Genomic DNA, 12,830 nt, shown 5'->3' with positions numbered 1-12,830 from the left:
TTGGTCAGTACCAACTTTATCAACCAATATTCTTTTTAAAGTACCTGACATCACAATATAGCATGAGCGTCATTCAGTGTATATAGGTGCTACTGAGTTTAAACACAACATTTTATTCAGTCACATAAAATAATGTCTTCTGGCTGTTGTTTCTTGTTCAACCAGTCAAAAAGAAATAAAGCAGATTTATTCTATGGAGCTAAAACCTACTAAGTCTTGCAACTGAAACATATGCAGAAAGTGAAATCTTCAGATTGTATCACACCAGTGTTAATATATACAGCAGAATTCACTTGACAAACATCTCTGCAGGTTTTGTACATTTAATTTGGGACAAGAAACTGCTAGCTCCTTGAGCACAGTGTTGCTTTGGGCTCAATGCTAATGTCAGCATGTTCACAGTGCTAATGCTACCATATGCTGGTATATGTTTCACACCTTGGTTTAACATGTTAGCATGCCAACATTAGCAAATTAGCACTAAACACAAAGTACAGCTGAGGCTTGTAGCCATATTCTATTAGTTTTGCAGGTCCGAACCAAATTTCATGGCAATATATCCAAATGTTGATGAGGTTTCTCATTTAAAAAAATGTCTGTACAACATTTAAAGATTTCAGTTGCAGGATTTATGTTTTAACTCTACAATTTTTATCACTTGATCTTTTTTTCTTTGATAAATGCTGATATCTGGACTGTATCTAGACCAATGTTACATGTTTCTATGTTTGGACATTTTTCTCACTAAAAGCCTAAAATGTCTGTCAAAATGAACACGGCTGCAGAATAATAATAGAAAAAAGCAACATCACAGTTGTATTTAACCACAGTGACCAATCAGATGAGGTTTTAAAAACGTCTTACTGCTACATTTAACTCTGTCCGTCATGCTCGTTAGGAAGACCAACAGCTACACAGTCACTCTGAGATTAACACACTGCACTGAGGCAGCACAATGAAGCCTGGACTGAATTGGAACAATAAAAGCAGGGCTTCTGTATGTGAGCCCACTTTGTACCGGTCACCTTTTAGTGATACTCGCCACGTTGCATCTTGCAAACTGTGACATACAAAATTAAAAGTCCTTGTGATATAGCAGCATTGTATTAGTCACAGTGCACCTTAAAGAATTATGAAGAGTATAGTCAGTACATGAAGGTAAAAACTTTGTCTAAGTACAAGGAGCAGTTACTACAATATGAAAATATTACATTTGCTTAAGAGAAACAATCCATTATGAAAAGGGAGGGAGCGACGGAAGAGAATCACAGGTTTAGATAACATGAGTTTTGGGGTCTCTGAAGGAGGAAGGAGGGGGGTGGGTGAAACAGCACAGCATTACTATGATAGTCATACCTGAAGAGTTCTTACCCCCATTAGAAAAAGAAGGAGGTGATCTGCTTTTTTCTTGAATCCTTACATGATCATCATTCCTATGAATCAATGTCCTCAAATTGAATTTTGGTACAGGAAATAACACAACGTTTAAAAGTGAGCAATAAAATACAAACAGGAAGAATTAAGTTCCCACAAATAAGCAATGCACAGATATACAACGTTCTCAAAAAGGTTTTTGTCCATACAGTAACAACGTTCCTCTTTTCAAGTGCAAAACACAAACAAAAGTTTTTTACACACACTGACACTCACGGAGACACTGGCCCTTCATTTCATATGGATTAAAGAGAAAATGTTCGATTTCCTTCGATGTGTCTCTCGAGTACAAACGTCAGAGGTCAGCATTGACTCAGCAGCACAGCAAAGTCCATACAGTGTGGAGTTAAAGAAATTGCTTCGACAGCCATTTTGCATATAAAGTCTGTATAAAAATCAAGGAGCAGTAGCAACAGGCCCTCTTCAAAGGTCGACACTAAACCGACTGCGAGCTGAGCTGGAGAGGCTGGAGGAGTCAGCGGCATGTGTGGTTAAAGCCTCCCCAGCTGAAACACAGGCGAGAGGTAAAAACAGGACCCACGTTTACTGAGGTCTGATAACAGTGAGAGTGTAACACTGCAACACAAAGCACAGCTGAAGAGCCACATTGTTACTGCAGAGCTGGAAGATGTCATTCTGTTCAAGCGGCCGTTCATATAAAAGAAAGATTCATGTAAAAAGAAAAAAACAAAACCCGGTAAAAACACAGATACGTGTGTAATACCTGACATGATGAAGCAGTTTGACTGTAGAAAAATATATATAGCCTTTTATCAAAGTCACTTAGCCAGAAAATAAATCCAACGAGCAAAATTCAGGATCATCTTACAAAGTCATATTTATAATGACATAACACCGGAGAACCAAATTACACCAGGCTGAACTGAAGGCATTTTGGTTTTTAGAAAATTGTAGCAGGGCATTTTGTTAATCACAGGTTAAAATAGGGAAAAGGGACAACTGCCTTATATAATTATAAATAATAAATAATAATTATAAGGAGAAGAAGTTTGCGAACTCTTGGACGAAGAGGAGAATACACAATAGTAAATAAAACAGAGCATCCCTCCCTCTTCTTGCATAAACAAACTGCCTGGTTTTCTTATTTGAAACTGTTTAACAATTTAAGCTTGCCATTTTTTCCCTTTTGCAAATGCTTACTCTCAAAAAATGTGGCAATATGGCATCAGTTTAGAAAATGTGCAAAATGATTCTCATCCTTAGCTACTAGATTAACAAACACCAGTTTTCCACTCATCATTGATTCTTACCATAACATGATTTAAATGATAATATTATGGAAGCTGTGACGCTGTCAACATCATGCACCCCAAAGCTGCATCCACTTTTGTACAGTATTTAAACTGTAATTTATAATCCTTTTGTGGAGATTTAAGTTTGGTAACAGGAATATTTGCTTCATGTTCACTGAATGGGACTCAGGACTGAACCTTAACAATACAGAGGGAAAGTTCACAGTGAGTCAAGGAACCCTCTATAATCAAACCAAAGCCTTCAAGCACGGGGTAAAGAAAATGCATAGTCATGATCAACACAGTTAAGAAGTTCAGCAGGACAATAAGGCAAAAAACAAAAAACAAAACAATTAGGGTATAACAACACAGACATCAGGTAAGACACCACCATCTCTAAAAAAAAATGATGCTGATGTTTTCTGATTCCTTCAGAAAGGCATTAACATAAAATATAAAGTAGATTTGGCTTCAAGCGTCTTCATGATTTAGGTTAAGATAGTGTAAGCCATGAAAAACACACTCTCCAAAGTAGATAAATCAGCTGACAGGTTAAAGTGGTGTTTCAATGTTGCCTCTTTGCTGTTTCTCTCTTGTCTCCACTAAACAAACTACCAGTTTTTAAAAGATTGTTGTCATGCTGAACATTAGACATTTTTTTTTACGTCATAAAAATCATAAAAAACATGAATAAAAATTATGCATCTCACAGTCGGAGAAGGTCTGTTGTTTTAAAGCACATTATAACAGCGGGACGAACCTGCTGAACCACACGTCTGGTAAAATATACTGTAAATCTTAATGTACCGAAAAGAAAATCTCTGACTGGTCTGTTGAGTTGTGTGTGCAGCTCAGTACTGAGTGTGTCTATATCAGCGTATTTCAGTATTTTCTCTGCTACCATTCTGGCCCTATCACTGAAATAAGTTCCCAGGTTAATGCTACTCATGTCACCACTAGGTCCAAGCTGCATTGTTGCACAGTTTTCTAACTTTGTGACAACTCAGTTGGTGACAGTAAAACAAACTGAGGAAATGCATGGGAAGTAAAGTGCATTGTTATGTGTGTTGCTACATGTGGTGGCGACATCAGTTAGATGTAACCAGTGAACCCTTTCCATGTTTCTGCATGCATCTGTGATGAATAACGTCTGTATAACTGTGTGTGGCTGTGTCCTGTATATGCGTGTAAATGACGGGAACAAAAAAGGAAGAGGCATCAGAAAAAACAGAAGTCAGATATACTGTAGTTCTATACAAAATATTGGCACATTATCTTATAAACAGTATACTGGATGATGATCAGGTTGCTACTTAAACGTACAAACCACCCAGTCTTTTGTCTCACGTTTCACAGCGTTAAAAGTGCACTAATTGCCAAACACGCCACCTTTTTCCACTTTTATAATATTTCTCATCTCGCTTTTTCTCTCATGTAAAATGTGCTGCGCGCTCGTAATGCCACTTTAATCTCTCACCTGCTGTAACCGTACAAGCTCCTAAACTCTCGTCCTTTCTCACACCTGCGTCTCCACACCGTTAAGTTTAGGCATTAAGATGCGAGGGGTCACCCCAGAGTTGAGGTCCCTCTCGAACTCCAGCAGCTGGCCCATGAAGTTTAGGTTTGGGGACACCACGGGGCGCCGGCTGCGCACGTACTTGTAGGCATCTGTCATTGTCATGAGGGTGTGCTTCATAAGGTAGGCGATGACGATGGTTGCAGAACGAGACACGCCCGCCTGGCAGTGCACCAACACTCCCTGTCCACTCTGATATGCCTCCTCTGTGGAGGAGAACAACAAAGCAGATGAGCTGCATTCAAGAAATAAAGAGCCACTAAATGCTGCATGGCTGCCAGCTGTGAGCAACTTCCACATAAAACATCTGTAATTAGAACTTACAATATGCACAGCCATTAGTTCCATCCGTCAATTGGCTATGAGGTATGGAGCTAAATCTGTTAATTATTCAAATATATCTTAAAGGAATAGTTCCACATTTTGGCAAATTGGCCCATTGCCATAATCCCTATAGTCATAGCAGTAGGTTCGTTACCTTTAATTGTTGGTGTAAGCTGTTTTTAGAACAGCCGAGCCGCGAGCTGCTCAGAGCTATGCTACAGAGGCTAATGGGATTTCTTGGTTTCCCTCATCAAACTCATCAAATACACAATCCAACAACTCCAAAACGCTCTTGTGGACAAGTTGTGACCTGCACATTCACCACGCTACGAGACAAGAGTTGTTTTCGAGGTACATGCAGAGACTGCTTGCTGAAAAACTGCCCCGGGAACACGCATCAGCGGCATTGCATGTATTTACCTCAAAAACAACTACTCAACCTACTCCTAAGACTATAGGGATTATGGCAATGGGCCAATTTGCCAAAATGTTGAACTATCCCTTTAATTATAACACTTATAGAGGTGGGACTCTCACCGATGAACTCGAAAACCTCCTCAAAGTACTGTCGAAGGTTCTGCTTGCTGTTGTCGGTGGCTGGCAGCCTTTTGTAGCGCAGTCCAGAGTTGACGTGGTAGAGGGGGAGGTGCGTGGTCACATTGACCACGTAGCCGATGTTGAGGCGCAGCAGCAGGTCCAGGTCTTGGGCGTCTCTTTCGTTCCCCAGAAAGAGGAAGGGCAGGATGGGGCTGACCACGGCGTTCTCCGCATCCGGGGTCATCACACTCTCGTCGGACAGAGATGCCGGCAATGACGAGGAGAGTGGCAGAGAAAGGTGCACTGCGAGAAGACAATATGTTACAGTTTAAAGTGTACAAGGAGACAAAACAACAAATAAAACTAAAATCTACTCATGTGAATCATTAAATCAAAAGTGGTTTGTTTTAGTCTGAAAGCCAATTATCCATATTTATTGGCTAATATTTAATTTGATGGCCTAAATGAAGCAACTTGCTGAGATGCAAAGGAGCTAAATGTTCCCAAATGTGAGTGCAGCTGTCTAAAACTGCAAAATTATTCAACACATCAGGGGAGACTGGTCTCAGGATCATGACAGCGTAAACCAAACACAGACCAAGTTGCACTCACAAAGAGGTACATCGGTTGAAACTAACCACCAGGGAATTGTTGGTGGACATCTGCGGTTGGACAATACAACAAAATGGCATTAAGACACAGCTTTATGCCAGTGATTACAGTAGTGTTTTGGCATCTTCACTGATAATATCCTTTAGTATTCTGCAGCCATTCATTGCCTGCAGTTTTTAATCACCTGCATGTGAATTAAAAAAGATGCTTACTTCTGCTATTTTCCTCATCTTGTTCTCTGTTGAGGGAGTTCAGGGCCAGGTGGAGGGACTGGGCTGACGGCAGAGAGTGCCCTCCCTCCCTGTCTCTCTGCCAGGGTTTGGGTTTGATGAGTGTACTGGGGGCGGAGGGTGGGGGCGAAAAGGACACGGGCGATGGTGGCGAGGCAGAGCGGGGAGAGGGGGAGTGAGGATATGCTGCATCTCCGTCTTGCTCCAGGCCATCGTCGATCCCTCCGTCTTTTCTCAGAAGCCTCTTCAGCGAGTTCCGGCCTTCGTCGTACCCCGATCCTGACCTGTAGCCCATGAAGTCGAGGGCTGCCATTTTACCCTGCTGAAGCCGCCGTCGGCCAGCGTGATCTGTAATCTGAGGAGGCTGTGCGTATTCTTGGAGGTTTTGACAGTCCAAGAGGACAAGGCCGGTTCCGTTGCTGCCGTTTTGGGCCTGGCCTCCGCAAGTCTGCCCGACTCCTGCTCCCATCCCGGCACAGTGATTCTTCTGGGCTTTGGAGTGGGTCATCTTCTTGGCCAGCTCCTCAGGCCAGATAGTGCGGACGCTATAGTCATCATCCTCTCCTTGGTACATACCCATCTGATGACCTGCTCCGATGCCTCTTCCTGGGGGTTTGCCACGGCGAGGGTTGAATGTGACCACGATGGGGTCGCTGCTGCAGTAGCTGCAGGTGGAGCTACCGGTCTGGGAAGCTTTGGGGTTGCAGCCTGTGACGCAGCTCTGAATTGCCCGGAGGGGGGCTGAGGAGGACAGAGGGGTGCAGGGCAGGCATCCCCCTACGAGTTTTTTGCGAAGGATAGCAGGACTCTCGAAGTTTCTGGCCTCACCGGAGCAGGAGGCACAGCGGAGAGGTTTGAACAGGCTTGCTCGGCAGTCAGACACAGTGCTGTTCGAGGAGGAGGTGTTAGAGGTGGAGGTGGTGGACAGACACCCACCCAGATTTTTCAGGCCCATGTCTTTGCCTCCTCTCTTCACTGCTCCGACATTGTGAACACAGGAAAAAGAGGTGGAAGTGCTTCCCCCACCTCCTTGGCAGCTGGCAGAGTGCGCCTTACAACCTCGGCATTTCACCAACCTCCAGCAGCCGCAGCTGAACGGGCGTGTACAGTCGATGGTGCACGTGTGGTCAGGGCTGGGGAACCCTCCAGCGTGGGAGGAGCAGGGGGAGAGGGGAAGACCATGAAGAAGGTGGGGGTGGTGATCCCTGGTGCGGGACGGGTGTGGCTGGCTGAGCTGTTGAAACGAGACTGGGACATGGGTAGGTTGGGAGGGAGGGGATTGGGGGTAGTTGGAGTTTAGGATGGCGGCATGGGGCACAGGGACGGAGTTGTGGTGGTAGGGAAGACCGTGACTGTTATGGCTTTGATGGACCGTTCCCAGTTTGGAATTCTTCTTGGTACCTAAAGAAGGAAATTCCTGGTCACATCTGTTCAGAAAGCTCGCGTTTTCCTTCTCCCTTTCACTCCTGAACCTCTGCTGCTGCTGCTGCGCCTGAGCGGGGACGAACTGCAGGACCCCCCCAGGGGAGGTGGACAGCTGACTGTGGCGACTTCGCTGCGACTTGTGCTCGGCTCCACCTGGCCTCCCCGCGGTTCCGGTTTTTATTCTCTCACATTGTCCTTGATCCAACTTTGACACGGCACATCTCCCTCTGCCACTTTTAACGCTTCCACTGCGTCCCAACGAGTTGCTGAATCCTGTTGCCCTTCCTCCTTTGTCGACAGTGAGCCTGATATCAATAGTATGTGTGTGGGAGGGCAGTCGTGGGGCAAGTGTTACTGTGCCATTGCTGTGGCAGTGGCTAGGGATGTGTCTGGCGCTTGCAGGGAGCACAGGCTGTTGTTCGCCCTTGAACTTTTGCACCCGGGAAGATCTGCGCTTGCATTCCAGAGTCAGAGATTTACAGGCGGGTGAGTAGAAGTGGGATTGAGAGGGGTGGAGATTAGGAGGGTGGGACACTTGTCCATTGGCAGAGGCTGATAATTGAGAGGAGTGATGCGGGATGGTTTGTGGGGAGGCCTCACAGAGGGTTAGGTTTTTAGGGCGCTGAATGACCACTATGCGCTCGTCAAGAGGGAGGGGAGGCATCTGGGTTTATGCGGAGCTGTTTCATTGAGGAGGGCGAGAGAAAGAGAGACAGAGAGAGAGAGAGAGATCAGTCAGAAAACAACTGTAATTTCACCAACACTGAGAATGTGGGGCAAACTTTACATTTCATCAGTTTAGACACAAACATCACGTTGATGCCAAATTGCTAACAATGCCCTGCAGCAAGGAATATTTATATGATGCAGCGCCTACACATATTTGTGAGCATAGTTGTGTTTCTTTGTCTGATACAGTTTGTTAAAATGGATATGATTTACAGCTATACAAACAAATTTTAATTGAACTTGTGATTAAATTAAAAAAGAAAGGATTTGAGTATTTGTGAAGTGTAAAGTAAAGCCCCAAGTACACCACATTAATAACAACAAATGTTCACAACAATGATAGGGTTTTATGTTTTGCATATTGTTGTAAGTCACCTCTGAGGTGTCTTCTGTATACCAAAACATACAGATACGAGAACAAATACAAAACTAACAAACCAATAATAATACGTCGCAGCTTTGACCATCAACATGTCACACATATAGTTTCCTTTGACATTTTCTGGAAATGAAAGGAAGATTTAGATAAGGAGAAAAAACCCACTGAGGTGCATGTTTGATATGAATGGATGACAAACACTGCTGTGATTACATCTGCAGAATCCATTCAAACATGAACCTCGCAGTCTGTCACCTGCTTATACCTGGGCAACTTGCCAGACATTTAAAATGCTCATCTGTATTTGTAGGTAGTTTGACATTTATCATAAATTGAAACAGTTTCCCACTGATATCATTGCTATTATCCTATAAAATGCAAAATCCGAGGTTGCAAGCGTGTGCACCTGTTTGCTGTTAGCAGCAAATAATCCCAGCTAATCCTGGTGGCACTGAGGCTTCTTAAGAGATTAGTCACAAGCTACTTCAAATGAGCTGCAACAACCTTCATCCCTCTGAGGAGTCCTCATGCTTAACATGATGCATTCAGTCACATGAAATGATAAACCAAACCAAACTGTAGCTTAATATACTGTAAAACATAGCTGGACTAGGCAGGTTTACTGTTCTCAGATGTGCACTTTGTATTATCATGGCAAAAACTTGCATTGGCTGTTTAGCCATGGTTTCATGATTCCTATTCCCACTGCATTATAAAATTATTTTGCTGCTTTGTCTCAGAAAAAACCATCACAGTGACTCTCCCAGTTAGCTAAAAAGCTCAGTGGGATCCTTCACTTAATGCTTGGGAGCCATGAGATTATCTGAAATGAAACACTTCCTGCCCCCAGCCATCTAGCCCCTTCATCTTGCCTCTGGTATAAACTAAATTAACGGAGTCCTTTGGGCTGATTTGAAATGAGCATTTGTCCAGGCCACGGTATAAACAGAAGGTCACCACGCACACAACGATACAGCTCAGCTGGGGAGAAAGCTTTCTCACCATGACACAGCAAAAACAGATTAACTGAGTGTATCTTATAAATATGCATGTTGTGATAAAAATACATATAGAGATTTTTTTCTTCTTCTAAATAGCCTTTATGATTAATGTTATTAATAACAGGTTGGTACAGTTACCACAGGACTTTAGATTCTTATATTCATCTGCTACATTCATTATAAGGCTGCACTCAAATGTTCGGATGAAATATTATTGTCGTTAAAGTGAAAATCCACCCTCTAATACACACACTGTTAAATAAAATCAATCTGAGATGTTCACTGCACCCATGGGTGTTTGGTTGATGAAGTACTTTAATTTACTTTTTGCCACACTCACAGCAAGGTTGTAGGAGTGCAGCAGGTTGCCTGGGATGCTGTTATTACTATGACAGTCTTAGCATCCATCTGAAGATAAACAAGATAACAAAACAAAAACGATGCATTTTACTGCGGATATAAAAATGTCTAAAGACATGTTTAGCTTTGTCATCTGTTGACGTTGGCATCCCTGCCTCCTGCTTTGTGATCGTCTGGTCGATATAATCCGCCTAGAAAGAAGCACGGCTTTATTGATTCAACTGAGCTGGCATCACAACCGTATGTGTACCTTTGTAAGTTTAGATCACTGAACATGATTTTACATTTAAAAGGTCACTTCACATTTCAAATAGATTTTCGTAGCCATGCTAACTGCATGACTAGACATGGCAATGTTGTCTGTCAGTCAGCTGGTCCAGATTCATTAGCATGACATTTTTTTTTTTCAATGAGGTTTACATGTTGTTTCGAGTGAACAATTATTGGATGTGTAAGTCATTTTGGACCAGACACTGAAAAATAATTGTAATACTTTAGTGATCCCTATTATATATCCCTTATTTTTTTTATCCAACAGATCCAGCACCATGATCAACTTTACATTGAATTAGAAATAAAAATACTTTAGTTTATGACCAAATAACTGCAAAATGAATGATAATCCCATCAGCGTCAGTCGTTACTTTCATGTAAACACCCAAATTAAAAAGGCAATTACACAAATGATGCATGCTTTATGCCAAGGCACTGTAAGCATTTTCAGTAGTTTAAATCACTATTATTATTATTAGTTACTATTATAAATATAGCCTCATCAAGCTGCTATCATGACTGTAGTCTTTAATTGTTTTAAAATGAAGCATCAGTTCACATAGCCCCAGATTTTTTCATTTACTTAATTTACTGACTTGTGCAACAGTAACATCACTGTAAACAGTCACAATGGGATTTCCTAACAGCATATTGTATTTTAAAACCATTTAAATTAAAGGCCCCATGCTGTGCACTTTTCTCTGCGTTTATTTACCTGCTGATATCCCTAACAAGATGTATCATTGGTTTTTCGTACCTGTGATCTGCTTCATATCGTTTCTACTGCCCCTTTCTGTTGCCTCTTTCTGGAGCTCTAGCAGGCACAGGTCATTTGGCCAATCAGAAGAGAGAATGAGAACCTCTCCTCTGATTGGCTCACTGTTTTTGAGTTGCATGTGGTCGGGCCAATCACAGGCAAGTAACTGAAACCTAAGCTGCATTCATACAAATTGAAAAAAAACAACTGGTCATGGTGGGCGGAGTTACCTTGTGTGTGACATCACAGAAAGGAGGAAGTGCTATCTGCTCGTCTCAAAGAGAATGTTCGTACAAATGGGCGGTGTGCGTTTCTCAGTTTATGACCAGTTTGATGCATGGGGCAGTATATACGTGGCCCAGAGACCTCCCCAAGCACGAAAAAATAACCAAAATCACATTTTTCATGCCATGGGGCCTTTAAGAAAACCTTTAAAAACAAACATATTGTTTTTACAAAGTGTTTGTTAGGGTGGATTTTCAGTCCTTTAAGACACATTCATCAAGAATCTCTGAGGGAGTGAAGGACCACGAAGTTAAAAGTGGGACTGGGTGGAACGGATACTGAAGACAATGCTGGCTGACAGAAATACGGAGAGGGGAGGGGGGGTTGGGGGGTAGAATGAAAATACAGGGGGACAGATTATAATGTGACACTGTAAACCACAGACTACAGGGGAGGAAGGAACATGTCAGAATAATCTGGGGATGTTTTCAGTCCCAACACAACACAGTTACCGACCCAGAGAGAAAGCAAACCGCGCTGCTGTTGTGTCCCCATGCTTAAATCCACGCACAGACTCTGGTGATGGTGTCCTCATCTTTTTTTTTTCTTTTTCCTTTTTCAGCCTTGCCTGTGGTGGAGGGGGGTGGGGGTTACATTGACCCAGTTTTATCATGGTGGAAGTCACTATCACTCTGATCACTTTTCTCTCACACACTGTAAACTGCAGGCTGGCTAGTGGCCTTTTCACTCACTCGTTTCATATAGATTCAGCAGTCACAGAGAGAGAATTTCTCTGGTAAGTGATATTTCACAACAAGAAATAATATTAAAAAAAGCTCAGTAAACAGAAAAACGACACACACCGGATGGGATAATTACAATCTATCTTTATCAGCAACATATATAAAAAAATTCACATTATTGCAAACAGTCAAATCTGCAACAGGGAAAACAAAAAGAGGAGCAACACAATTATCTCCTTTGTCAATTCATCTGCAGCCGTTCCCCCGCAGCTCCAGTTTAATTTTCTGCCAAATCTCCATAATTATTCTCATGTGTAGTGGTGAATCTAGTAATTACGCTTCAAAAGCAACCCGAAGCCTTTTCATTTCAAACTTTGCTTTTTGCCTCTTGTTCACGTACTTAACTGATGGAGAGATAAATTGTCTGTTGTGTGAGCTGCTACTGCTCTTTACAGTAGGGTAATGCAAAAAATCCAAACTGTACATTTAGTAGACAAGCAATGTATTGTTGCATATCTGTGGTGAAGAGTAACTGAGTGCATTTACCTAGTTATTGTACTAGATTTGATCATTCAAATAATTGTCCAAATGATTCAATATATCACAGTAAAGATGAGATATAGAGACAAAAAGAAAGAAAGAAAGAATATATACATTTATGCTATATACATATACTGTACATTGTGTTGTTAGTGCTTCTGTTCTTTGATTTTTACTATTTTCTACTTTCATTTGCTGTGTGTTTTCAATTTATTGATTCAATACTTTTACTTTATTAAATTATATATAATTTGAGTGTTTCTCCCACCACTGTTGTGTCAGCCAGACTTTTGGTTCAAGGCAATAAAATAAATGACAGAACAAGACACAGACAGTTTGTCTTGTTATCATCGTAGGATTCAGCCACAAGGACAAAACTGTAAAATGGGAGTGAGCTCTGTTGATTAGGAGGTTAATTGAAATGGCATGTAA

General features: G+C 42.1%; 1 protein-coding gene across 1 annotated transcript; it reads right to left on the bottom strand.

Annotated features, from left to right (window-relative positions):
* Positions 1 to 4,203: 4,203 nt before the first annotated feature.
* LOC310997476 (dual specificity protein phosphatase 10) lies at positions 4,204 to 6,921 on the bottom strand (the record flags this gene model as incomplete). The annotated part of the gene is made up of 3 exons (XM_083987181.1): positions 4,204 to 4,469; positions 5,125 to 5,427; positions 5,949 to 6,921. The coding sequence occupies 3 exons, from the start codon at positions 6,919 to 6,921 to the stop codon at positions 4,204 to 4,206; spliced, it is 1,542 nt and encodes a 513-aa protein (XP_083843307.1).
* Positions 6,922 to 12,830: the final 5,909 nt, after the last annotated feature.

This window comes from Trachurus trachurus (assembly GCF_905171665.1).
Source record: "Trachurus trachurus genome assembly, chromosome: 14".
NCBI lineage: Eukaryota > Metazoa > Chordata > Actinopteri > Carangiformes > Carangidae > Trachurus > Trachurus trachurus.
This window is presented reverse-complemented; position numbering and strand designations above follow the sequence as displayed.